At 44.8% G+C, this 22,985-nt stretch overlaps 2 protein-coding genes across 3 annotated transcripts; one reads left to right on the top strand and one right to left on the bottom strand.

Annotated features, from left to right (window-relative positions):
• The first annotated feature begins 6,395 nt into the window (after positions 1-6,395).
• MTIF3 (mitochondrial translational initiation factor 3) lies at positions 6,396-11,313 on the top strand. 2 transcript variants are annotated; one of them, XM_082220343.1, is made up of 4 exons: positions 6,396-6,547; positions 8,609-9,124; positions 9,949-10,103; positions 11,071-11,313. In XM_082220343.1, the coding sequence occupies exons 2-4, from the start codon at positions 8,644-8,646 to the stop codon at positions 11,278-11,280; spliced, it is 846 nt and encodes a 281-aa protein (XP_082076469.1). In that variant the 5' UTR covers positions 6,396-6,547; positions 8,609-8,643; the 3' UTR covers positions 11,281-11,313. The 2 variants fall into 2 exon arrangements, with proteins under 2 accessions (XP_082076469.1, XP_082076470.1); XM_082220344.1 differs by lacking the exon at positions 6,396-6,547 and adding an exon at positions 6,656-6,781.
• On the bottom strand, positions 11,277-22,287 carry GTF3A (general transcription factor IIIA). The gene is made up of 9 exons (XM_082220331.1): positions 21,876-22,287; positions 20,759-20,859; positions 18,960-19,056; positions 16,650-16,738; positions 15,833-15,906; positions 14,750-14,833; positions 13,314-13,543; positions 13,162-13,221; positions 11,277-11,577 (listed from the first exon to the last, which is right to left on the bottom strand). Exons 1-9 carry the CDS (start codon positions 22,068-22,070, stop codon positions 11,419-11,421), a joined length of 1,089 nt encoding a protein of 362 aa, XP_082076457.1. The 5' UTR covers positions 22,071-22,287; the 3' UTR covers positions 11,277-11,418.
• Positions 22,288-22,985: the final 698 nt, after the last annotated feature.

Genomic DNA, 22,985 nt, shown 5'->3' with positions numbered 1-22,985 from the left:
GTTGTGAAGATAAAATGGAATTGTTGTTGTTTAGTCATTTAGTCGTGTCCGACTCTTCGTGACCCCATGGAGCAGAGCACGCCAGGCACTTCTGTCTTCCACTGCCTCCCGCAGTGTGGTCAAACTCATGTTCGTAGCTTTGAGAACACTGTCCAACCATCTCGTCCTCTGCCGTCCCCTTCTCCTTGTGCCCTCCATCTTTCCCAACATCAGGGTCATTTCCAGGGAGTCTTCTCTTCTCATGAGGTGGCCAAAGTATTGGAGCCTCAGCTTCACGATCTGTCCTTCCAGTGAGCACTCAGGGCTGATTTCCTTAAGAATGGAGAGGTTTGATCTCTTTGCAGTCCATGGGACTCTCAAGAGTCTCCTCCAGCACCATAATTCAAAAGCATCAATTCTTCGGCGATCAGCCTTCTTTCTGGTCCAGCTCTCACTTCCATACATCACTACCTCCCTCTTATACATCACCTTGAACCCTTGGAGGGCATGTGAGACACAAGCCCATGTATTTTGTAGTCAACAGGTTTACACCAGGGAGTAACATCATGTTGATATGTACAGAGGCAGAATTAGCTCCAGGTGGGTCTCGGGAAAGGTACCTTACTGTAAGTGCATCGGTTCTCTTTGCCTGGAGGAAGAGACCACATTCCCCAGCACCAACTTTGACCCTGTTGGATGCCCCATGCAGTGTGAAAATGGCTGAGCTGCTAGGCTTTCGCCAGTTAGGACATGCCTTACAGATGTCCTGCAAGAGTAAGTCTTTTCTCCCTAACCGGTCAGAGTTCTTTCAGAGTGTCAACAAACATGTAGAGAGAAGTGATTTGCCTATAGAGTGTATACCTGCTGTCAAAAGGCTTTTGACAAAGTACCTCACTAAAGGCTCCTGAGTAAGCTTCTCAGTCATGGAATAAGATGAGAGGTCCCCTTATGGATCAGTAACTCTTGGGAATAAATGGAATAAATGGAATAAATGGAAAGTTCTCCCAATGAAGGGGTGTCGAAAGTAGCTCCAAGGATCTGGTCTAACTGATCCTACAAGGTTCAGTACAGGAACATGCACTTTTAAAATTGTTCCTAAATGGTTTAGAGTGAGCAGTAATGTAGTCAAGTTTGATGATACCAAATTGTTCAGGGTGAATAAAACAAAAAGAGATAGTGAAGAGCTCTCCAAAGGACCTCTCCAAATTGAGTGAATGGGCAGTAAAATGGCAAATGTAATGTAAACCTGTGATACACATTGGTGCAGAAAATCTTAATTTCACATATGCGCTTATGGGGTCTGAACTGGCAGTGACAGACAAAACCTTAGAGTAGATGACGACCCAGAGTGATGTGAAAAAGGCAAATTTCATGCTAGGCATCATGAGGAAAGGGGTTGAAAACAAACCTGTCAATATCAGAATGCTATTATACACACCTATGGTGCAGCCACACCTGGAATACTTGATTTGGCTATGGTCACCTCGTCTCAAAAAGGTTATTGTGGGGTTGGAAAAGGTTCCGAAAGTGGATACCAAAATGATGAATGGGATGGAGCAACTTCCCCATGAGAAAAAGTTGCAGCATTTGGGACTTTTCAGTTCAGCGAAAGGGTGAGCAAGAGGAGACTTTGTAGAAGTGCATAAAATTATGTAATATGTGGAGAAAGTGGACACAGATATTTTTTTTCCTCCCTCTCTCATAAACCCTAACACTTGTGGACATCCAGTGAAGCTCAATATTGTGAGTTTTAAACGAATAATAATAACAGTTTATTATTTACACCTCACCCATCTGGCTGGGTTTCCCCAGCCGCCCTGGGCGGCTCCCAACAGAATATTAAAAACACGATAAAACACCAAACGTTAAAAACTTCCCTACACAGGACTGCCTTCAAAGTTCAAAAATTGAACTTTTCAACACAGCGTATAATTCAACTATGGAACTGACTGAGGAAACCAAGGAAGTAGTGATGGCAACCAACTTGGATGACCTTAAAAGAGGATTAGACAAATTTATAGAGGATAATGCTATCCATGGCGACTAGTCACGATGGCTATTTCTTCATCCATTGTCGGAGGCAGTGTGTCTCTGAAGGCCAGTTGGAAGGAGCCACAGATAAGGAGAGGGCTGCTGCAGCACTCAAGTCCTGCTTGCAGATTTGGGTGCTGGACTAGATGGTTCACTGGCTTGAGCTAGCAGGCTCTTATTCGGCCCTAATTCCCCACTGGTTCCTGTTCTTAGGCAAACACCAGCAGGGGGAGGATGCTTTTAATTGGGATCAAGCTAGGGAAGGAAGGGTTAAACCTCATGGTGCACTGCGGCCTTCATGGCACGCTCCCTAATTACACATCTCGGGTTGTCTGAGGTGGAGGGTGCTGTTGTTAAAGTTGCAAGGGAAAGGCATTCTAGGCATGGCTTTCATTAAATAATATTTCTTCATATAAAGATGGGGAGTGGGGTGGTGGTAAAATGGGATGCCCAATGCAGGAGGACTGGGGTGGTACGTCAGCACCAAGAATTGTTACTCTAACCTGCAAAAGGGTTTTCTTATGTTTTATTTTAGGTATTTACTATTACATTTATATCCCACCTTTCCTCCAAGGAGCTCCAGGGTTTCCTCCTCCTCCTTTTGTCCTCATGAAAACCATGCTGTAATCAGAGCGTGTGTGAGAGGCCCAAAATCACCTGTTGAGCTTCATGGCTGGGTAGGGACCCGACCCCTTGTTTCCCAGGTCCTAGTCCAGCCCTCTAACCACTAGACAACACTGGCTCTAATGCAACTAAATCAAAGGGTTTTACTTTAATAACTCCTTTTAAAACAATGTGCTAAACTGTACTTTCTAGAACAGCCTACCCAGAATTTTTACATTTTGGAAAGACAAAAGGAGCCAGTCGAGGAATATTCGGGCGGCACGTTTTGTAGCACCACAACCTCTCAGCTAAATGTGCTTTGTTTCTATGCTAAGTAGCTCCACACAAAATAAACCACCAACAGGAATCTCATATAGATTAGGGTTACCAGATGTTCCTGGTTTCCGGGGACAGTCCCCGGATTTGTAAATCTGCCCCCGGACAAATTCCGTCCCCAGAATGTCCCCAGATTTGCAAATCTGTCCCTGGGAAACGTGGCAGCGGCAGCCTCAGCAGCCTGGAGCCAGCCTGGTAGTGCAGTTGGCTCTGGCTGGTTTCAGGAGCTGCTCACTGCCACCGCCACTGCCAAAGGGGAACCGGGGACATCCAGCGGTACAGATCTCCTGCCCCCTTCCCCCTTTGTTCTGACAGATTGGGGGAGGCTCAGGAGTCTCGGGTGGGCAGGCGTTGCCCAGTTTTTTAACAAAAACTCTGCACATTTATGTTTCACAGGGTGCGAAAGAAGGGCTTTGCACCTTGCCTGGCAGAGAAACCATGCTCCTTGCACCCCTCCTGGGCAACAGCCACCCGCCTGTGACTCCAGAGCCTCCCCCAATCTGTCAAAACAAAGGGGGAAGGGGGCAGGAGATCGGGGAAGGCTCGGGAGTCACGGACAGGCGGCATGCCGTTGCCCAGTTTTTAAAAAACTCTGCGCATTTATGTTTCACAGGGTGCGAAAGAAGGGCTTTGCACCTTTATACAATATGCATATGTGCTTGGGCCCAGGGTCTTTTGCCTCACCATCCCCACCACTACTAACTCCCTATTGCTGCTCAGCTTCAAAAAAAAATGTCTCCCCAGATTCACTGAAAAAAATCTGGTAACCATAATATAGATGATTTCACTGAGCTCCCTCTCCGTGGAGAGTGGGATATGTGTATGTGGAGAGACCCCCCTACACAAAGACCAGGCTGTTAAAATGCGGCCCATAGAACAGCCTGCCGCCGGCAGCTCCCTCTTCTGCCAATAATGTGTCCGTCTTCTTAACATCTACAAATTAATTTTGACTTAGCCAAGCAGGGGACCTACTTTCAACCCTCAATTTCAAAATCATGGAAGCTTTATAAAGTCGTTTTCCACCTGCATCTCTTTCTGAGCATTCCAGCCCCTTTATCCTGCATAAAGGATGCTGGTCGGCGGGTGGGGAGTTGGGGGGGAGCCAGCATATAAAAACTTTGTTAAGCTGTCACTATCAATAGAGATTCAGGGGAGGAAAATGATTGACAAAGAAGAAACAAATTGCATCTTCAAATAAGTTTCCTTCAAACTCCTTGTTAAAAGCTATAACCTCTGATGTTAACTAAATTTAACCCGTTCTGACCCTCGGAATGGCCCCTTAACCTTGCCTTTCTCCTGCTTCCTGTGGAATGCTGAAGAGAACTGGTCCAGTCGCTTGGAAAGCGTTCGATGCTGCACACAAAGGATCAGTCTAGTTGTTAGTCTGTCAGGAGCTAGAGAATAGACGGAGAGGTCAGCACCTGTGCTGAGAAGCAGGTGACAGTGAACTGCGCAGACCATTCTAGGGGCAAGCTGTAATAGTGTCTACCCTTCCGAGAAAAAGAGAGAGAAGAAAATCCACACTGTAGTTTAGGGTATTCAAGGCAGTGAAGTTCGCGTTGGCTTTGTGAATGCGGACTTTAAACAAATTAATCTATTGCTGTTCAACTGACTGTAAAATTAGTAGATTTACTGTTGCAAAAAAGGAGAGCATTCACTTCCACTCTAATAAGGTCACGGATGTGTCCCAGGCTGGCAACAAAGCAGCCTTCAGAATCTTTGCAGCTGAACCCATCAGCTTGCAAAAGCTACAGAACAATGTCTCAGATGTACAGCGGAAAGGCCCGCGCCATACAGTTGCCATGTTTAACTAGACATTTAATACACTTGTTACATTGGCAATGTTTTGTTTTTTTGATGTGGTGTTTTCTCTCTCTCACTTTTCATTCATTTGCTACCAAAAAACACACAGAGCTTGTTTTTAGAATCACCATTCAATGAAACTTCCTTTAAAAGCCTATCTTGGGCAACATTATGGTGGAATGTGCTTCTTCAGAATAGTTTTTCAAAAGTTCCAAAAAGATGTATTCCCTGCCCCCCCCCCCGATTTAATTCATCTTGCTGCACACGTTTTCATTATTTGCATAAACCACCAGATCAGATACAATAAACAGTTAATTTGTTCAGCTCCCACCCCCCTTGCCCCAATTGTCCGGATTAATTTGCACATTAACTTTTAAAAGCGCAAAACTTGAAACAGACAGCTGTAGGCATTGCGACTTCCTGCATGTATGTGCAAAATTTTTGTTGGTATAACAAGAGAACTGTCCTTTAATTTGTGGTGTAGATTTATGCACCAATTTGAAGAGACTCTGGATGTGTACAGTACTTCAAAGTAGCTCTTCAATTATTTTGACCTACCCATAAGCAGTAAGCAGAAAGAGGTGGTTTTTATAGTGCGGTAACTGGGGTGTGTGCACCACAACACTGCCAAAACTCCTAGGAGTCTCTCAGGGTCTCTCCAGAACCTCAGGCGCCTTTCCCAGTTCGACCTGAAGATGCTTGGAAAAGCTTTTTTTAGAAAAAAGAAAACCTAACAGACAAATCCAAGTTTAAAGGGCAAAGGGTTGGTAACCTGATGTTTAAAACCTAACATGTGTTCATCAATCCAGTGTTAGCTGAATGTTTATTAAATCAATCGGTACATCACGGATATCTACACTAATCTAACAGGCTGTGCCTGCTTAAAACATATACCGGTACTTAATTGTTTGAGAGCTAGTGTGGTTTAACGCTCAGAGTGCTGGATTAGGAACTGGACTAACAGGGTTAAAATCTCCTCAGCTGTGAAGCTCATTGTGTGCCTTTGGGCAAGTCCCCGTTGCTATGTAGAATAAGGAGGGAGAACTATGCACGCCACCTTGAGCTCCTTTCAGGAAAGGTGAGAAATAAACGTAGCAATAAATGTACTGCCACTGAAGAATGAAAGCCCTGCAAACCCATATTCATTAGTTATTTATTTACTTATTTCTGTGCCGCCCTTCATCCATAGATCTCGGGTCGGTTCACAGCACAGAAAGGTTTATATGAGTCATCTTGTGGGCAAAACATCTGCACCTACCTCATGATTCCCAAGATCAGATGTAGTTCAGTTAGATAGCTAGATGGCACCCTCTGCGTACACACAATGCTATAACAACAGGATTGGGGGAACCTTTGGCCTGCCACGTGCTTTTGCTGGACTGCAACTCCCATCAGCCTTAGCTACCAGGGCTAGTGATCTGGGGTGATGGGAGTTGTAGTCCAGGCAAACTGGAAAAGTGCTGACCCTCCTTAGCTGTGAAACCTCGCCTCCAATGTAACATTTGCTCTGCTATTTCAGGGAGCAAAAGGAGCACCCGCGAGTGCCGCGCTCTGCCCCAGCCGCGCGCTAGGACGCAGCGCCCGGATCCAGGCACCTGCTGCCAGAGGCTAGTCCCTTCATCCTTCCCTTCCTTTCCCCTGCTCAGCCAGCCAGGCACTCTCGGAAGACCGGCTGGGCCTTTCCCCGCCCCGCTTCCTCCGCAAGCCCTTCCTCTTCCCCTCCGACGGGTCGTTTGGCTTCCTGTCCCCCGTTCCTGGGCGCTGGAGCTGCCGACGGCCCCCGGGGGGCTGACAGGTAAGCCGAGGGGCTCGCCCTGCAGGAGGCCTTTGAACCCGCGGCCGGAGTGAACGATCACCCCCCTTTCTGCTCCCGAGAAGGGCTGAGCCTCGAGGCGCGGCTTCGGATCGAGCCCTCGCGCCAAATGGGGACGCGCGAGAACAGGGCGCCTCTGGAGAGAGCGCAGTGCCAGAAGTCGAAACCACATCTGGGATGACGTGCAGGTCTCCCAAGTTCCAGCAGCCTTGCGTGGTACAGCGGGTTGTATGTGTATACTGCATATAAAGCCTTTTGCTGTACCCCATTAAGTTGCCAGTCAGTTTTATGAGATTCCACCCCAAATATCTGGCGTGCACACAGGGTGGAATGCACACTTTTTCAAGCACCTGATACATGAGGATTTGCAGAGGACCTAATGCGCTGAGAGAAAGCAGGAGTGTTTACATTCACCAGTTGCTGCGATATATTATGCTCATTTGAATGAATCTCTCCTTTAACATCCCAATGGATGTTGTTGGATTCCAACCATGGGACTTGCAGTCCAGCCACCTTCTGAGGCCCACAGCAAGTTCGCCACCACTCCACTAAAGCAAAGTTACAGAGCAAACATCACATTGCAATGCATTTTTATAAGAATTGTATGATGCACTGTTTCATGAAGTCCTTTCTTGTGTTTCCCTAAACAGCTTGCTTCACTGGATGACTCCAGAGCAGGAACTGTAAATTGCTTCTTTTCATCCTCTCCAGTTTTTTCCACTTTATAAATCTCCTGTTTTCTTTCTTTCCCACTCTCCATTGCCAGGCAATACCACGGCAGATTACTACATTTGATAGAAACAAGCACGCATAATATTGGTCAATAAAGCACCACACATAGGCAGCATGAAAAACTTTGATTTATGACCACAACCATCCTCCCTTCAGTGGAACATAATCTGGTAAAATGCAGGTGTGCAGACAGTTGGAAATGTGCAAATTTGCAAAAATTTGAAAATGATAAAAATATTGTTTTATATCCAATGTAGGGCCTTCTCAGAGAAGACTCGTTAAAATGAATGGGCATGACTTAACGGGTCCATTTGTTTCAGCAGGCCTACTCCGATTTGGGCCCACTCGTTTGCCAGGCAAATGTTTCATGCATAGATATTCCGAAAGGGGTGTGTGCATTTGTAGCCCCTGCAGTCTCTATAGAGCAAAATCTCCTCCCAACACATTATGCTCTGGCATTGTCATAAGGGGTGCAAGATTCTTACACACGCATGCATACATATGCACACATACACGTGTATCAAATCCGCCGTTCATGCTTTTGCAAAAAAATTGCACATTATTTGTCCAAAACCTTAAGCAAATATGTTCATGCAACCTAATTACAGAGCAATCCTAGGCGTGTCTGCTCAGAAGGAAACCCCACGGAGTTCAATCAGGCCTACTCTGAGGTGAGTAGGAATAGGATTGCACCCCTAGGCTGCAAAACGCTTGCCAGGAAGAATGTCCCAATTGAACTCAATGGGATGCACATCCAATACATGCAAAGGGTTATATATTTATTAAGGCAGGGGTCAGCAAACTTTTTAAGCAGGGGGTCGGTTCACTGTCCCTCAGACCTTGTGGCGGGCCGGACTGCAGGCGTGCACACACTCTCTCCCTCTACTACAGGGTCCAACTGATAAGAAAGCATTGTATACCCTTAAGGTATCATTCTGTTGCCTCCCACAGCAGTTCCAAGGGGGTGTGCAATTTAAAAATAAATCCTGTCATATGTTAATGAGAATGCGATGCAATACATCTGAACACAGGCAGGAATTTTAAAAAATAACATATTGTAATGAAGCAGCAGCAAAGGCCTGGGTATGTCAATATTTCTGGGCACCTTAAAACTTGTATACAATATCATTTTACAGGTGTTTACATAGGAAAGGATATCTTGATAATTTAAGCAAGCAACTTCAGTGCATTTAAAAAAATATAATTTTATTTATTTCAAAAGACATATATACCTCAGCTGTAATAAAACCTCAAAGCAGTTTATGAAACTCTATTTCACAAGGTTTTCTCATTTTTAAATATTGTTTTTAGGTTTCTGGGCATCCCCCCACCCCCATGTATCCAGAATGGCTGGCTTGTGCCTAAAGAAACTATTGGATGAGGCCAGAAGGAAGGAAGTGAATCACATCACCAAGTATTTCGCCAGTTTCTTGGTGCAACCAGTAAAAAGGACTACAGCCTCGGAAACTTGGATAAAGAGGGATTCTCAAAAAGGACTTCTGCCTGTTCCTACACGAGCATTCTGTAGTCATGAAGATGCCAAGGGGAACTTAAAAGCAAAGCAAAGAACCACCACTTTCAAAAATACAATTGAAAGCGTTGGGAGGAAAATCCCCCATCGGATTATTCAGCTGATTGATGAGAATGGCGAAAACCAGGGAAACATCCACAGGGCAGATGTGATTCGAATCATGGATGAAAGAGCAGTGAAGCTTGTTCTTCTGAAAGAGAAAGCAGACCCTCCAGTGTACAGACTAATGTCTGGGCAGCAGATCCTCGAAGAGCGGCTCAGACTTAGAGATAAGCAGAAAGCTAGCGCTAAAAATGGTATGTATAGCACTTATTCAGTCCATAATTCTAAAAAGCTTTTTAAAAGATGGATTAGGCTCTAGTCCTTTGTTTTTTCGCTGCATATATTTTTTAAGAGCCAGTTTCTAAATGCATATTTATTAGCCTAGTTGGTTATCAAAATAATGGGAAATATGCTGATCTGCATCTGCTCCAGGATTTCATTCAGGGATAGCACCATTTTTTAAACAGAGATTGCAGGCTCTCGTATATTACCGCTTTAGTTCACAACTGCAGAAAGTGGAGGGGACAGAATAAGTAGATGTTCGCAGAACCACCACTAGCTTTGGGGATTTTAATGCCCTACATAACTACATACATAACTATATATCAACTATATCATATATATCTATATATATATCAACTATATCATAACTACAACACTGTTGGCAGAAGGCACACTTCTTAAGACTACAAAAAAGAGCTCTCCTTAATTGCCACTTGAGCATAGATCCAAATCGCTACATCACACAAAGTCATGCTCTAAAAAGAATAAAAGCATATGCTTTGCCAGTTTATTAGCCATATTAAAACAATAACTTGGGAGCAAGGAAGAGCAGTGTATCTTGTTTTATGCAGGGAGAGCAGGACAAACCATTTTCTGTACATTTCTTGCCCTCTTAAGGATATTTGGGCCTCTGTAAATAAGGAGCTACTTCATATACTTCTGCCATGTGAAATTCATGCTGCGATTCCCCCCCCCCTTCCAAAGAAACCCCCATACATAATTAAATCTGAGCTAGTTTGGAACACAGCTGCTTTAAAACAAATCCTAACAATCCCTTTGCTTCTCATTTCAACAGGCCCCCTTCAGCAGAAGGAGCTAACCTTTTCCACAGCAATTGAGCAGCACGATTTAGACACAAAGATAAAACAGATTCAGCAGTGGATTGACAAGAAGCACCATGTCCGGGTTACACTGCAGCAGAAGAGGGGTGGTGATGGACAGAAAAATATGGTAAGTTACAACCAAAGTTTTCATGGAGGGCCTCTCACAGTCAAGTTGGCCAGTATTGCGAACTGACCTTTAGTATGACTTACGTTTCTGCCAACACTATTTAGAGCATTATTTTTTTTAGATACTTTAAAAAAATGTCAAACAGCCAGTTCCCTCTTTCTTGCCCATAACCTTGATAAGTGAAGTGCTTTGGGGAACCTGAAACTCTGCAGATGTTATGACTCCCAGTAGCCATCGCCCCAGCTAGCTTGGCCAGCCGTCATGAATGATGGGAGTTGTAGTCCACAATCAGAAATTTTAAGGCCTTTACATCTCTAGCCACAATGCACCTGGGGGCCACAGGTTTCCCATCCCTGCTTTAAAGCATGTCACACATTCCAGAATAAGGAATACAGGCTTACGTTTTAACGTTCGCTACAATCCTTAGCAGCATAGTTATATGAAAGTAATTCCTGTTGAAATCAGGGTGAAGGTAAACTAATTTTGACCTCTACGAAGAGATTTGGGGTCAGGAGCTGGAGATCCCTGCCTCAGAGCCAGTACAGGGTACTACTTATCTTTCCCCAGTGCAGTTGTCAATCAAATAAGGAAAATAAGCATGCGGAGTGAAGTGGCATCTGTCCCAATAGAACCTGCCAGAACGATAATGAGAATATCGTAATGGGGGATGGGCAAGTCTTCAACCCCAATCGGGGTGCTCACCAGTGCACTAAACTAACACACAAGATGGAGGAGGCTGTTCTTTGTCAGGCATTTCTAACTGACCCAAGTCAGAATCTGTAAAATGATTGAATTTCTGCTCACCACCAACAGCGTTCGTTGCACATTAATTTAGTAGACGTTCCTACAGCAACAGCCTATGTCTGCTTTTTTTACACTTCAGTCAAGTCCTTTCACTAAAACTTTTTTTTTTTTTTTAAGGCTCAGGTAATACATTCATAATGCCAGTACATCTTTTCCTTTTCAGCTGGCATTCTTTGGTCAGATTTTGGATACGATGCCTGGGAAAGCGACTTACCTCTCTGAGCCCCGCACTGTCAAAGAAGGAAGGAGCACGTGTGTACTGAGGCATATGTCAAACAAAGAAATCCAGGAATACAAAAGAACGGAGAAGAACAAAGGAGAAGAGAAGGAGAAGAGAAAGGACAGCACTGAATCAGAAACCCTCAAGCAGTGATTTAATATTTTTTTTATAAAAAAATTGAATGTCTCCAGTTTTCTTTACAGACTCCATAGACTTGCCAGTAACAGCTACTTCATAAAGCCATTTTCAACTTCAGATGCATGAATATATTGTCCACGTTCATCTGATACTCTAGCCAAGGGAGAGTGTTTCCACAGTAGGCAACGTGGCGCTCGCTTCAGGTGTGATCAGAGCCTCATCTACAGAGGAAACATTTCTTCGACATGCTTTAGGTGGGATGAATCCACTCAGATGTGAGGCCAAACTCCGCTTAGGACGTGGCTTTTTAACCTTTGAAAGGAAACACATAGATTTGTGGTTCGCAGATTGGGATAAACATATAAACAATAAAGCTTTAAAAAAAGTACGTATACGTTTTGTGGTCAGCAATCTTGGCAGCTAACCAGTGGGAAATGATGGTAAAGTGTTGTTGTCCACTCTTGTCTGATTTCCTGGCGAGAAGGTTCAGGGTTTGGTTTCCATTTGCAGAAAAGAGCCCCGGATCCAGAGATAAGTTCCCCCTGACTTCCCTGATAAGTTTCCTGGGGCCTGGGGACTTTATTGAATGGGATTGGCGCTGGGGGTGAGGAAATCCCTGGAATTTTGGTGGAGGCCCTTTTCACAAGTGGAAATCTTACTCATGGAAGTTGCCTCTGCCCAGGTTTCAGGGTTCCCCTCAACCTTTGCCCCATATTCCCTTCAATAAGTTTCTCCCTCTCTTTGGGAGATTTTTCAGGATGGGGTGGGGTTGGGAGAATATGTTTCTGTCAGCCTCTTTTATAGCTGGCTTATTTCTGGATCCAACTTAACTGTATTTTTGTGATATTTGCTCTGATATTTAAATGCAGAAGTAGGTGTAAGCAGGAGGCGGCAAAGAGCAGGCACTCCTACAAGCCAGCAGGTTCAATACAAAACATCAGATCAACCCTGCACCTCCAAGGTCCTTCAAGCCAATGTAGATACGCACCCCAGCCCTGTGCATATAGGTCACCTTCACAAAGATGCTCTGATGGATATTTCATTTAAAGTTATCACCTAATCATAAGCTCCCATTTGCCAACCACTATGAGCTTTGCCAACAAAGGTTGCCTTGCCAACAAAGGTTCGTATAGTTAAAGCTATGGTTTTCCCAGTAGTGATGTATGGAAGTGAGAGCTAGACCATAAAGAAGGCTGATCACTGAAGAACTGATGCTTTTGAATTATGGTGCTGGAGGAGACTTGAGAGTCCCATGGACTGCAAGAAGATCAAACCTATCCATTCTTAAGGAAATCAGCCCTGAGTGCTCACTGGAAGGACAGATCCTGAAGCTGAGGCTCTAACACTTTGGCCACCTCATGAGAAGACTCCCTGGAGAAGACCCTGATGTTGGGAAAGATGGGGGGCACAAGGAGAAGGGGACGACAGAGGACGAGATGGTTGGATAGTGTTCTCGAAACTACCAGCATGAGTTTGACCAAACTGCGGGAGGCAGTGGAAGACAGGAGTGCCTGGGGTGCTCTGGTCCATGGGGTCACAAAGAGTCGGACACAACTAAACAACAACATGAGCTATTAGCAGCGCACAAAGAAATGGCTAATAGCAAAGTTCAAGAAACTAGTTCCATCATGTAGACCAGTGTTTCCCAAACTTGGGTCACCCACCCCCCCTTTTGGACTACAACTCCCAATATCCCTAGCTTACAGGACCAATGATCAAGGAAAATGGGAATTGTAGTCCAAAGACCCAGGTTTGATAAACACTGATGTAGACCCCCTGTGTTCAACCCCTGTTCAGTAATAAACCTGTCACATCCTCCACTCAGGCCCTGCAATTCAAAGTGGGTTCACACTCCTAAAATTGCATGGGGAGAGCAAACTGAAACCTCTGACTTACTTTTGAATTCAACTTTCTCTTGTCAGGGTCATGTACAACACCATGCCTTACAAGACTTTGCTGTAAAGAACAAAAATTAAAAGTTTATACATAGGCGACCAAGAGAGGAGGAAGAAAAATGTGCACATTCAAGTTAACTTGAGAACGCCTACTTTCATGGCAAAGACTCTCCCACAGCCAGGGTGGTTGCAAGTGAACGATCTTCTTGCCTCATGAAATGAGACAATGTGGCTTTGAAGATTGAACAGGGTTGTGTACGTTCTGCCACAGCCCTCCCTTGGACATTTAAGCACCTCTCTCTCGGCAGCGTGGATCTTCTGGTGGCACTTGAGGTAATCTTTGCGGCGGAATATTTTGCCACACACGCTGCAGGTTATCGGTTCTGGAGATGAAAGAGAAAATGAAATGGGAGTGGGCGGGGGGGAGAACGCAATGTAAAACCTGAAATAAAAGAATTTCTAAACAGGATTTAAACAGTGACACCTCGTTTTTTCAAAGGCAAGGAACAATTTACGTGCGTACTATTTTCAGCAGCAGAATATAATATCAGAGTATCACCTGCACCGGTACAATCCAGCAAGCACTCACAGCCTTCTGCTAAAGCAGGCATGGGGAACCAGTTCCGTCTAGCAGGCCAGATGGAAAAGTGGGCAAACTTCTGCAGGCTATGTTTGTTGGGTGGCTGCATCTACCCATCAATCACCTGATATATCATACGACCTAAGCTGAACCCAATTCCACTGGAAAGCAGCAAAGCTTGCACTCATTGCTGAATTTAAAGGACACCAAATGTAAGCCTCCCTACAAAAGGGCAGCTGCAGCTGACACTGTATGACAGGTTGGAGTGATCTTTGCCCTCTGCTGAAGCTGCCAAACTACAACTCACATCAACCCCAGCAAACCCGACCAAAGATGATGGGAGTTGTATTTCAGCAACCTCTGGTAGGCCAACGATTCCCCATGTCTGTCACATGTCAGGTAACTGGCAGGTGGGTGTAGCTGGCAAAAAACAACTGTGAGGGCTGAATTGGGCCACCTGGCAGGTCTGACCTGTAAGCAAAAGGTTCCCCATCCCTGTACTTTCTACTCACATCCATCAGCTGTACACACATACTCCTTGCACCCTACATATGAGATATTGTAGCAGAGTGGCCAGAACTGTGGACCAAGTAGCTCCTGGTTCAAATCTTATCATTGCAATGAACACACTTGGTGGCTTTGAACAAGCTACAATCCCCCAAGTCTCAAATCCCCCATCTGTGAAAAGGAATAATATTGACCTGCATTAGGGTTATTATGATGACTGTCAAGAGTATACATGACAGGCTTTTAACCCACTGAAGAGAGTTGTGCAATTGCTGTTTGTGTACAGATATACAATTATAGCCATTCTTACAAATGCACATCTGAAACTAGTTGCATGCACAGCATATTGTATTGCTATAAAGCAAACAAAGTCAAGAAAGGATTATTAGTAGAAGAAATGATTGCTATTTTTTGAAGGAAAGAAAAAAGAGTACATAATGGGCTTCCAACGTTAGAAATCATTCAAGCTGAATCAAAGTGTAAAAGTTCTGATAGTACTTACCGACATGACTTTGTCGCATATGTTTCAGAAGCTCTGACCAGGTTTTCCCAACAAATGAACAGCCATCCTTTTTGCATGCATAGCCTATTACGAAAAACAGTATAAACAGCCATATATATATATATGTAAATAAATGCAAAGCCACATGCTGTAGAGCATGGATGGGGAGCCTGCAGCCCTCAAACGTTTGCTGGATTCCCAACTCCCATCATCCCCAGCCAATGGGCAGAGACAGATTGTCTTATTTACAAACCACACTTTCGTATATATCACAAGGCAGCATACAACATAAAAAGCACAGTGTTAAGTAAAAACATTAACCATTTCAAACACAACAGTAAAAGGCACCTCAAGTTTGAAAGGCCTGTCTGAATAACTCAGTCTTTAGGAAATCATCTAAAACCAGCAGGAATGACGACTCCTGCTGAACCTCTACTAGCAAGGAGTTGCACAGGACAAGACCTGCCACACTACAGCCTCAACCCATGGTAATAGCCAGCTGAACCTCAGAGGTATGTGGGACCAATGAAAAGTGCCCTATCAGAAGATCTCAGTGGTCGAGACCGAACATAAGGAGTAAGGCAGTCCTTAATAGGATGGTGAGAGCTGTCATCCACAGCTGGAAGGCCACAGGTTCTCTTTCACCTCCTATAGGGCATCTCTTACCACGCTCTGCTGTCTAAGGAGTAAACAAATTACCTCAATTTGAAGCTGAGTTTCTGGTCCAGTAAGGGCTAGCCCCACTGCTCTTAACAGTGACTTGTATAGTATTCCTCAATGAAATGTTAACCCAGCATGGCATCAATGGGGAAGAGGCTTTTTACAAACCACCTTTAAGAGGAGCATTATCCCCAAAGCCAGCCCTAATGTAGGCTCAAAAAAGACTTTTCGCACACTCCTGCCCTACATATCATTTGCTAATTGAAATGACACACATCCTGCACTGTGACTGATGTCAATCTGATTTAAAACCAGCAGACCTGCTTCCATAACTTCCAGTTTTGAGCCTTATATCTGAAGGCAACCCATTAAAGCAACAACAGCGCTGGGTTTTACACAGCCAAAGCAAGAGGAATAATTTACCTTCGTGAATCTTCTCATGACGCTTCAGATGGGCACGCATGGAAAAGCGCATTTTGCATCCTTCGTGGCTGCATCTACGTGACAAAAGCAAAACACACATCACTCAAAACACAAATAAAAATCCCAGTTCATAAACAGTGTAAGTGAAAGTGGACTTTTCCTTTACTTCCATCACTCACCCACCCCAAAATAAAAAAAATCCTTCCAGTAGCACCTTAAAGACCAAGTTAGTTCTTGGTATGAGCTTTCGTGTGCATGCACACTTCTTCAGATACCTTCAGATTCTTCAGGTATCTGAAGAAGTGTGCATGCACACGAAAGCTCATACCAAGAACTAACTTAGTTGGTCTTTAAGGTGCTACTGGAAGGAATTTTTTTTATTTTGACTATGGCAGACCAACACGGCTACCTATCTGTAACTCACCCACCCCAAATTAACATGATGCTCCAATTACTGTTCTGAGAGAAGAGTTCTCCAGTTGGAAGCGCAATGTGCCACATTTTTAGGTTACATCTTCCACTTTCAAGTCCTGAATGGCAGCTAACTGATCATGATGGCTTTTGTTTTATTTTCACAGTGCCATCATATATGATGCTTAACAGAGCTGCGTAAGGAGAAGGCCTTGTTGGAGATGACATCCTATTTTAAGTGCCTGGTAAATACCTTTTTATTCTCCCAGGGCTTTTAATTTTGGTCTTCAGGCTCTGTTAAATAAAAACATCATCTTCCTCAGGGCAACCATTTAAAATTCCTGTCTACAAGCACCCTGAAAACCTCCCTACTTATTTTCATGAAAAAACAGTAATATTCACCTACTTGAACGGCGGTTCACCAGTGTGTTCAGACTGATGAATTTTCAACTGCTGGTGTTTTTTAAAGGATTTCCCACATCCTTCAAAGTCACACTGTTTGGAAAAATCAAGACAGTTACTGTTAGAGGCAGGCTAATGTAAAATACTAGCATATGCTCAATTTTACATCATGCCATAAAGCTCACCATGGCAAAGCTGAGGAAAGGACACAGGACTTTTGGGGTTTAATGCAGTCACTTGATCCAGTAATGCACACTAGTATCTTACCTGCACACAGCATGTAACAAAGCGTTGGTTAGAGTCCTCAGTCAGCACAGAATGGGCTCCCACTGCTAGCTACAAGCAAATAGCACACTGCAAGTAAACAGGGTATGTCCCCCTGCCATATCTGTCAATGGGTAAAAGCTGACTATGTGTATACAGATACTGTATTTTTCGCACCATTGGACGCACTTTTTTACTCTTAAAAAGTAAGGGGAAATGTCTGTGCGTCCTATGGAGCGAATGTGTGGTCCCTGGAGCCAAATTGCCAGAGTGCGGCACACTCTTGGACTGGTCTTTGGTAGTGGTGGTGGAGCCGCGCTCCCCTGCCGGCAGCCTCGGCTTCCGCCTGCAGCCCCGGGAAGCTTTGGAGCAAGGGGAGGGCTGTGTGCCCATGCCGCGCACTCCTGGGCTGCTGAATGGGGGGGGGGGGAGCCGCACTCATCTGCCAGCAGCCTCGGCTTCCCTCTGCAGCCCCGGGAAGCTTTGGAGGAACGGGAGGGCTGTGCGCCCATGCCCCATGCTCCAGGGCTGCTGAATGGGGTTGGGGGGGTGCTGCTCTGCCAGCAGCCTGCCCTTCTCCTCAAGGTTTGGAGCAGCGGGCAGGCTGTTCACTGAGAGAGGGGAGGAAGAAGATGGAGAGGAGGGGGACCAAGAAGCTGGGTGAAGGGAGATGAGGTACCATATGTTGCCTTGAGTGGAGAGTCATGGTAGAGGGCAAAGGAGAGGGAGCAGTGAAGGGGAGAAATTGTAGACGTCACCTGAGGAGTTTGGGTGAAAGGGATGGAGAAGAGGAGGCTGGAAAGGGGGACTGTTCTGCTTGGGGGGGGGGGAGAAAAAAGTGGGGAAAAGGAAAGCCTCCCAAGCCTGCCGCTGAGAAGCTCTGCTTGGCTGTTTCTTGACTGTAATTCAAGTAAAGGGAATGTTTGCGAGCAGCTGGCAGGCTGTTCGCTGAGAAGAAGAAGAAGAAGAGGAGGAGTTTGGATTTGATATCCCGCCTTTCACTCCCCTTCAGGAGTCTCAAAGCGGCTAACAATCTCCTTTTCCTTCCTCCCCCACAACAAACACTCTGTGAGGTGAGTGGGGCTGAGAGACTTCAAAGAAGTGTGACTGGCCCAAGGTCACCCAGCAGCTGCATGTGGAGGAGCAGAGACGCGAACCCGGTTACCCAGATTACGTGACTACCGCTCCTAACCACTACACCACACTGGCTCTCAGAGAGAGGGGAGGAAGAGGATTGAGAGAAAAAAATGTGGCATTAGCAATGCTTTGGATGTATACGAAGATGGTATTTTACATGAAGATAGCGAAGAAAGTGATGTCAGTGACTGTGAGCAACTGAGCTTCATAAATTCTGACTTTAGCAGTGATGAGTTCTTGGGGTTCACAGAAGACTAGAAGAGTACTCAAACCTTAAAGTCTCTCTTCATTTGTTAATATAAAAAAATTCCTTCCAGTAGCACCTTAAAGACCAACTAAGTTAGTTCTTGGTATGAGCTTTCGTGTGCATGCACACTTCTTCAGATAATTCTTCGTATCTGAAGAAGTGTGCATGCACACGAAAGCTCATACCAAGAACTAACTTAGTTGGTCTTTAAGGTGCTACTGGAAGGAATTTTTTTATTTTGACTATGGCAGACCAACACGGCTACCTATCTGTAACTTCATTTGTTAATGACAGTGATGATGGTTCTTAATGCCATTGTTGACTGCTGTTCACTTTACATGGCTGTAATGTGATTCTGATATACCGGTTGTTTATTAAATACAGTAGTTTGTACAACATTTGATTTAGAATATTTTTTCCTTGTTTTCCTCCTCTAAAAACTAGATGCGCCCTATGGTCGGGTGCGTCCAATGGAGCGAAAAATACGGTAATTGTACTGCTTAATCACAACCTAGATGCACAGGCTAAGCTCTAACATTGATAAAAGAGTTAATAAGTCAAGCACATTTAATGAATTATTTCCTAACACTGAGCAAAGGATTATTTATCATTATTCATTTATAACCTATTAGAAGCCTATTTGGGCAAACAAAGAAGGCCACTTACTATGTATTCCTTACAATGCTGTAAATGTTTGCGACCAATATGTTTGTTCAAGTTTGATTTTGTTGTAAATCTCTCGTTGCAGCCCTCCACCTTGCACCTACAAATACACAAGCGTATGTTCTCTATAAAGAATATGAAAGAATACAAGCAGGTGCAACTGGCCTTTCCAGATGTCAGCTAATTAAATAAACCTTAGTCAAATCATTGAATTGGCCAAATTATTTGGTTAAAGGTGTATACATTGGCTAATGAATAAAACAATAATTGTTAAGAGGGTAAAAGGGAATACTTTCTTGGTTCTCAGGGGCTGCAGGCATACGTTGCAACACGCACTTAGAATCTTAGAAGAATTATTCCTCCTTGTGTGAGAAAGAAGGAGGAAGCTCTCCTAAGATGATGCACCACACATTTTTTATAAACGAATCTTAAAAATAAACACACCAGTGTTTTTAGTCAGTACAGGGTTCCCGCCTAATTGTTTTTCTCTAATAAAAATATTACAGTTAAAATAAGTATGTTATGAAGAATCTCAGTAAAAAGAAACACCACACACAGAGGAGGGGGGGGGGTGGAATAACATAATATATCACAGTGGTGGGTAAACTATTCCCACCTCTGGAAAGAGTCATATGCCACTCCCCTCTCAAGCTAGTCATTGGGCTGAGAGGAAAAAAATGGGTGCCAGGAAGAGAGAAATGGGGATTATCATTAGGAGAAAGAAAAGGGGGTGGGCTCAATCTAGGCCTCATCTGCACTATATAACCCTATAATACCACTTGAATAGCCATGGCTTCCCACAAAGAACCAGTTTATTAAGGGAGCAGAGTGTTGTTATTCAAGGGTGTATGATGCTACTTTAAATGCACATAGGGTCCTACTCTCTAGCCCAGGGGTGTCAAACTCAAATTTATCGGGGGCCGCATCAGCAGTTTGGTCACCCTCAAAGGGCCGGTTTTATCTGTAGGACTTTACATGAATGCATGTAAAGTGGAGGTTTCCTGTGTAGGACGGCCGGTGCTGCTAGAGGGCAGACGTTCTCTGGCTTGTAGGCTGCCGCGCATGCGCTGAAGAGGCGGCTTTCTTGTGTCAAAAAAAAAAAAGCGAGAATAAAAGGTGAAGGCTGGCGGCCGCTGGCGGCTACACGGACCACATGATGAGGTCTGGCGGGCCGGATTCGGCCCGCGGGCCTTGTGTTTGACACCCGTGCTCTAGCCCCTGCTGGCTTTGGCTCTGCCCACAGCCAGCATGCTAGGGAAAGGCTGTAGCTCAGTGATAGAGCATCTGCTTTGCGTGCAGAAGGGCTCAGGTTCCATATCGGGCATCTCCAAGTACACCTGGCAGAGAACCCTTCCTGAAATCCTGAACAGCCATTGCAAGTCACTATAGACGATACTGAGCTGGCTGGATCAAAGGCCTGACTCGGTGTAATGCAGCGTTCTATGAAGCCCCTGATAGATTGCCTTGGAGGGAAATGCAGACCTCAAAAGAGAAAAAGTTGCCCACCACTGACTTAAAAGCTGAAACTGGTGTCCCAACTACAATATCCTATGTTCCAGAACCATGCTTGTTTTAAAAGTTTTTCATTTCATATCCTCCACTTCACCCATAAGGCTGGAGTTTTTCATTTAGCCAAACCTCAACAAAATATGTTAATCCTATTAGTTATGCAAACATACAACTGCCAGCTTCACCCAATCCTATTCCTGTGGCAGCAAACCTGCAAATCTTAACATCTGTTGGGATTTTTGTTGTTCTAACAATTCCAGCACCTTCCCCACCCACAGCCATAGTATACTTACACAAATTGCTTTTCTCCAGTGTGCGTAAGAAAATGGCGCTTAAGATGGTAGAGTCTAGTGAAGCCTTTACCACAGCCTTCATAATCGCAAATGAAAGGCAGCTGATAAGGAGAAAAACAGCTGATTTTATATCACAAATTTATTAGCTTTACTCATCATCTTACACATCCTACCAATTTCCCAAAACAGTTCCTCTTGCACACCAAATACCATACTTAGCAGATGGGGGATTTCTTTTTTAAAAAAATAACTGGAAAAGTTTCCAGAGATTTTCTCTATACAAATTACCCTAATTTACATAGGACAATTTTCTGATGACCAAACGTAGCATGTCTATTTGACAAAGGTTTTAAAAAAGTACCCCATATTAACTTTTTGTCCAATACACCCCAAGTATTTGACCTACTACTTCCCATAACAGAAACTCCCCCAGTCACTGTCTAGGGCCAGTTTCACCCCTTTACTAGTTAGAAGGTTGGCCAATATTCTTGAGAGATTTTCATTTGCATTTACTCAGGAGTAAACCCCCCCTTTCATAGTTTAACTTTTATCAATACTTAATTGTTTTCTTAATGGGTGTGTCTATGTTTTTAGTGGTTATTTTGTTTTTTTATCTGTAAGCCTCCTTGAGTCCCTTCAGGGAAAAAAGAAACGTATAAATACATACATATATATGTATGTATATATTTATTTATGCATATATATTAATATACTGTGTGTGTGTGTGTGTGTGTGTATATGTGTGTGTGTATGTATACACACACACACACACTATATGAATGATAATCTCACATGAGCCCCGTACACACCACTGCAGGTTTTGACAGCCACTCAAAAAAGCCCTCATGCCCCTATCCGGAAACGCGTCATCTCCATGGAGCCCCGCCCCGAACAAGCGCGTCACCCCCGACCGGCCAATGACGGCCCGCTTCCCCTCGATTGGCTATGCGAGGGAGGCCGCGCTCCAATAGCAGTCGCAGCGTTCGCGCTCGCGCGCCCCAAGGTTCGATTCCCTCTTGCTGCCCGTCAGCACACTTGGCCCCTCGGCGGGTTTCTTGCGGACACGCTTTCGCCCAATGGCCGTTCCCCTTATCCCCTTTAGTCCCGCCCAACTGACCTCTCCCGTGTGCCGGCACAGGTGCGCGTCCAGCTTCCAGGCCCTGTTGTAAATGGCGTCGCAGTCCGGGAAGGAGCAAATGAAGGCTTTCCTCAGGAGTGCCGGAGGCGGGCGCTGGCGGGAAGCGCTGAGCTTGCGCCTGTCGGAGGCGGCGGCAGCATCTTCCTCTTCGGCGGCAGACTCTTCTCCAGCCATGCTTGGAGCGGCGGCGCACCACGTGGTAGCGCTGGAGCCCCGCCCCTCCAAGCCTCGCCATCCTTAATTTGTCCCTTCCCGCCCACCGTCCTGCCGCGGGGCGGGGCGGAGAAAGAGAGCGCGCTGGAGTTTGCCTGAGAAGAGACGGCGGCATCCGCGATTGCGCAATGCGTTCGCCCTCTGGGTGGGCGGAGTCTGTCGAATAAAAAGCACACATCTCGGGTTATTTGCCAAAAATCTTGTATTGCGCAGTTATGAAATGTATATACATATCTAATAAATGTGCATTGCATTTGAAGGCAAAGTTACAGGTAGGTAGCCGTGTTGGTCTGCCGTAGTTGAAACTAAATAAAATAAAATATAAAAAAATTCCTTCCAGTAGCGCCTTGGAGACCAACTAAGCTAGTTATTGATATGAGCTTTCGTGTGTGCATCTGAAGAAGTGCATGCACACGAAAGCTCATACCAATAACTAACTTAGTTGGTCTCTAAGGTGCTACTGGAAGGATTTTTTTTTAAAAAAATTTTGATTTGAAGGCAAAGGGAGTGTAAAGAAAATGACACAAAAGGAAAAGGGGATGGGGGGGAGGAGTAAACTGGAGCACTTGTTCTGAAATCCAAATTTATTTTAATAGTCGGCTAGAATTTTAAAAGGTTCTGTTAATAAGAATTTAAAGGTCCTAAATATAAAATAAATGTTCATAAACACAAGGCAAAACACATAAGTATATAAACCACGTGTCTGAAATAGTAAGGTAAAGGTAAAGGTACCCCTGCCCGAACGGGCCAGTCTTGACAGACTGTGGGGTTTGTGCGCCCATCTCACATTTATTGGCCGGGGGCCAGCGCTGTCCGGGGACACTTCCGGGTCACGTGGCCAGCGTGACATCGCTGCTCTGGCGAGCCAGAGCCGCA

This window comes from Podarcis vaucheri (assembly GCF_965113315.1).
Source record: "Podarcis vaucheri genome assembly, chromosome: 4".
Classification (NCBI taxonomy): Eukaryota; Metazoa; Chordata; class Lepidosauria; order Squamata; family Lacertidae; genus Podarcis; species Podarcis vaucheri.
This window is presented reverse-complemented; position numbering and strand designations above follow the sequence as displayed.